Raw genomic sequence first — 3,975 nt, 5'->3', positions numbered from 1 at the left:
CTCTCCCCACCAGCACACCGCACCCCCCCCCCGTTTTTTTTTTCCACGTCTTCATCTCGGTTGGGAAGTTTCCAAAGATCGAGTGGAGACAGGACAAGTGAGGAGATAAAGAAAGAGGGAAAGAGAAATAAAACAAAACAAAACGAACCAAATCTTGTTCAAAAATATCCAACAGCGTTCACAGGCCCAGCGTCTGTGAGGAGGCTCGCAAATTTGGCTTTTATACAAGTTGAATGGAACAAACTCCCAACTCCTCACAGCCACCAAAAGCAGCGCTCAGGCTGGGTGCCTCTCCCAGCAGGCCCGGCCCTGCCGTACCACCCCAGAATTCCAACCAAGGGCCGGCAGTTTTTAAAGGGCATTTAAGAAAGGACTGGAGCCTCCCCAACTCCCCCTTCACCCCCTCCGCGCCCCGCAGTCTTCAGCCCTGGAGCCCTAACCGCTGTGGTTTTTGTTTTGTTTTTTTTTTTCCTTTTTTCTTTTAAATAGAAAATATATAATTAAATTTACAAAGACTATTTACAGTTTTAATTACAAACCTTGTGGGGGTGTTGGGCAGAGTTCTCTGTAAAAAGCAAACCTAAAAAAGAAATGGTTTCGATTGTTCTTTATTTAAAAAAATAAAATAAGGAGTCTGTAGGAGCCCCCCCCAGGACGAAGGAAAGCGCGGTGCCCGTCCGGGCCCGGGGCGCCCCTCACACGGTGGTCTCGCCGTGCCGGCTGTTGGTGAGACGGGTGTAGAACTTCCTCCACGAGTGCAGCGTCTTGCCCGACCAGATCCAGAAGCCCGACGTGATGCCCACGATGAGCGTCATGAGGTATTTGATCATGTAGACGGTGAAGTCGGGCGACATGCGCGGCGTGTAGTGCGCCGGGCACGGGATGGCCAGGCTCTTGCAGTGCTGGCTCACCCACGAGCGCTCCCAGTGCTCGCGGAAGGCCTGCTCGTAGAAGTAGCAGGCTATGACGATGGTGGCGGGCACCGTGTAGAGCACAGAGAAGACTCCGATGCGCACCATGAGCCGCTCCAGCTTCTCTGTCTTGGTGCCATCGTGCTTCATGATAGTGCGGATGCGGAAGAGCGACACGAAACCAGCCAGGAGGAAGGACGTGCCGATGAACAGGTACACGAAGAGCGGCGCCAGCACGAAGCCTCGCAGCGGGTCCAGGCTGTTGAGGCCCACGAAGCACACGCCACTCAGCAGGTCGCCGTCGATCTGGCCCATGGCCAGGATGGTGATGGTCTTGACGGCGGGCACGGCCCAGGCGGCCAGGTGGAAGTACTGCGAGTTGGCCTCGATGGCCTCGTGGCCCCACTTCATGCCAGCTGCCAGAAACCAGGTGAGCGACAGGATGACCCACCAGATGGAGCTAGCCATGCTGAAGAAGTACAGCATCATGAAGAGAATGGTGCAGCCCTCCTTCTTGGTGCCCTGCACCACTGTGCGGTAACCGTCCTCGGAGAATCGCTCGTTGCACACCACGCGCTCCTGGAGAACGAAGCCGGCGATATAGGCCACGGACACCATCGTGTAGCAGCCAGACAGAAAAATGATAGGCCGCTCTGGGTAGCGGAAGCGCTGCATGTCCACCAAGTAAGTGGTGACAGTAAAGAAGGTGGAGGCACAGCACAGCACCGACCAGGTGAGGATCCAGAGGCGCGCAAAACGTGTCTCCTCCTGCGAGAAGAACATGGAGCCGTCCGGCCGCGCCGGTTCGCAGGGCGCTGCGCAATCACGCTCACCCAGAAACTTGTAGCTGAGATAGGTTGGCACCTTGAGGACGCGCGGGCAGTGGAAAGGGTGTTCCAGCGTTGCGTAGCGCGGGGGCGCACCGCCGCCGCCCGGGCCACCCGGGGTGCCGCCAGCGCCCGGCTGCAGCCCCTGCGGCGGCGCGGTGGTGAGCAGCGCCGGAGCTCCGTCCTCGGAGTGGTTCTGGCCCACGCAAATCTGCTCGGCGCCGTGGCGCGGAAAGTGCTCGCAACGCAGGCGCTCGGGCCACTGGAAACCAAACTTGTTCATGAGCGCCTCGCAGCCCTGGCGTGCGCGCTCGCAGATGGAGCGGCACGGCGGGATGGCCTGTTCCAGCACCGTGCACACCGGTGCGTACATGGAGCACAGGAAAAAGCGCAGTTCGGGCGAGCACTGCACCTTTACCAGCGGATAGAACTGGTGCACCTCCAGGCCCGCGTCCTCCTGGTTTGTATGGCCCAGAAGGTTGGGCATGATGGTCTGGTTGTAGGCGATGTCCGTGCACAGCGGGATGGAGATGGGCTGGCAGAAGCCGTGGTCCGGGATGGAGATGCCCTTCTCCCCGTGGAACTGGGCCGGCCCGGCGGCGGGCAGCAGCAGCAGCGGCAGCAGCAGGCGGGGCAGGGCGCTGCGGGGCCGCATGCTGGCCGCCGCCCCCCACCCGGCTCCTGGGCGGCCCCCCGCCCCCGCCCCCAACCCCGAGACCGCGCGCCTTCCCCGCCGCCTCCTAGCTCTGCGGCCGCCGCCTCCCGCGCCTCTTAGCAAACTTTGCTCGCGGCCTCAGAGTTGGGGAGGCCGGGCGGGGGAGGGGGCGGCGCGCCTGCCCGCTAGCTCGCCGCGGTCCGACTGAGCCGCCCGACACACCGCGCGCCGCTGCCCTCTCTCCTCTTCCTCCTCCTCTCGCCTCTCAGCTCCCCCTCTCCCCTCCCTTCTCCACCGAGTGACTCCTTTGTGCCTCCTCCAGCCCTCACCTCGGCCTCTCGGATCCCAATTAGTCGGTTTCAAGGGGGCCTCCGTTGGCGGCCCCGCCCTCTCCTCAGCCCCCCAAAAAAGGGATCCTTGAAACCGCCCCGTCGAGCTCTAAGCACCGTCCCAAAATGTGCTCTCGGCCAATCAGATTTAAACCCGAGGACCAGCCCCGAGGGCTGGATTGGTCGACCACAACATAATGAGATCAGAAACCAGATGCCAAGAAAACTTTCCCCCCCTCCTTTTGCTTTTTAAAGAGACAAGCTATTATTATATTAAGCGCTGTTTGCCCAGCCGGGATTTCTCCGGAGTCGCCGCGGCGAGATCTGGAGACACACATTCCCCAGAGCTGCGGTGGACCAGGCTACTCGACCCTGATCACTCCTCTTCCGGGGGCCAAGGCGCTCTGCCGGGTAGGAGCTCTTTAAATCGTTGCCCCAGCCCCGGCTTCTTGAACCCCACCTATTCCAGTCCAATATTTCAAATCAAGTGAAAAATCTCAAGTTTAAAAATTTTTTAAAACCCCAAAGCCAAGAGACTTACAACCTAACAGTTTACAAAGACTTTTCTCTCCGCCCCTTCTCATGGAGCCCAGGGCAAAAGTTTCACTTCACTTTACACGTAGACCCCCTAGGAGTCCGCCCCTCCCCTCCCCCTACAAGCACCCTTAAACAACTCTCTGAAAAAAAATGGGAGCCTGTCTCTTTAACAGGCTCTTAAAGGGACCTGGACTCCCTGGCGTAATTGCCCCGTAGCGAGCACAAAGGAGCCCATTATGGTTCTTTGTGTTCGGTGGCACCTCAAAGTGAGAAAACTCAGGAACTCCGAGGCCCGGAGCTAGAGGGTTTTGCAGGGGAGGTGTTGGCGAGGTGAAGGAGAATGGCCCCGAGCTTCGGCTTCTCCCGCCCCCTTCTTCCGAGGCAAATCTTAATTATGCAAAGTAAAGTTTAGTTGCCGTAAGAAGGTCTTAATCGAAAATTAATGGTGGAGGGTTGGGGGGGTGACGGGCGGTTTTAAGTAAAGAGACGACTCTCTCAGGCCTGCCGAATGAATATTTGGGGGAATTTTCCTTCTGCCTCTGCTCCTCTGCCTCCGACCCCTAAAAGCTTCCAGATACAGTCTCCACGGAGAGAGGGGAGTTTTACCCAAACCTTAAGTGATTCCACACCAGAAAAGGGGTGGTGTGTGTGGCGAGGGAGGAGGCTGGGGGGTTGTGGTGGATTATTCCCCTCCTCCTCTCTCACCTGGTTGTGGG

The 3,975-nt window shown here is 58.6% G+C and overlaps 1 protein-coding gene across 1 annotated transcript; it reads right to left on the bottom strand.

The window, feature by feature from the left end:
• Window positions 1-551: 551 nt before the first annotated feature.
• Window positions 552-2,520, bottom strand: FZD2 (frizzled class receptor 2). Its single transcript, XM_012659044.1, has one exon. The coding sequence runs from the start codon at window positions 2,391-2,393 to the stop codon at window positions 696-698; it is 1,698 nt and encodes a 565-aa protein (XP_012514498.1). The 5' UTR covers window positions 2,394-2,520; the 3' UTR covers window positions 552-695.
• Window positions 2,521-3,975: the final 1,455 nt, after the last annotated feature.

This window comes from Propithecus coquereli, unplaced genomic scaffold (assembly GCF_000956105.1).
Source record: "Propithecus coquereli isolate 6110/MARCELLA unplaced genomic scaffold, Pcoq_1.0 Scaffold598, whole genome shotgun sequence".
In the NCBI taxonomy this organism is placed as follows: Eukaryota; Metazoa; Chordata; class Mammalia; order Primates; family Indriidae; genus Propithecus; species Propithecus coquereli.
This window is presented reverse-complemented; position numbering and strand designations above follow the sequence as displayed.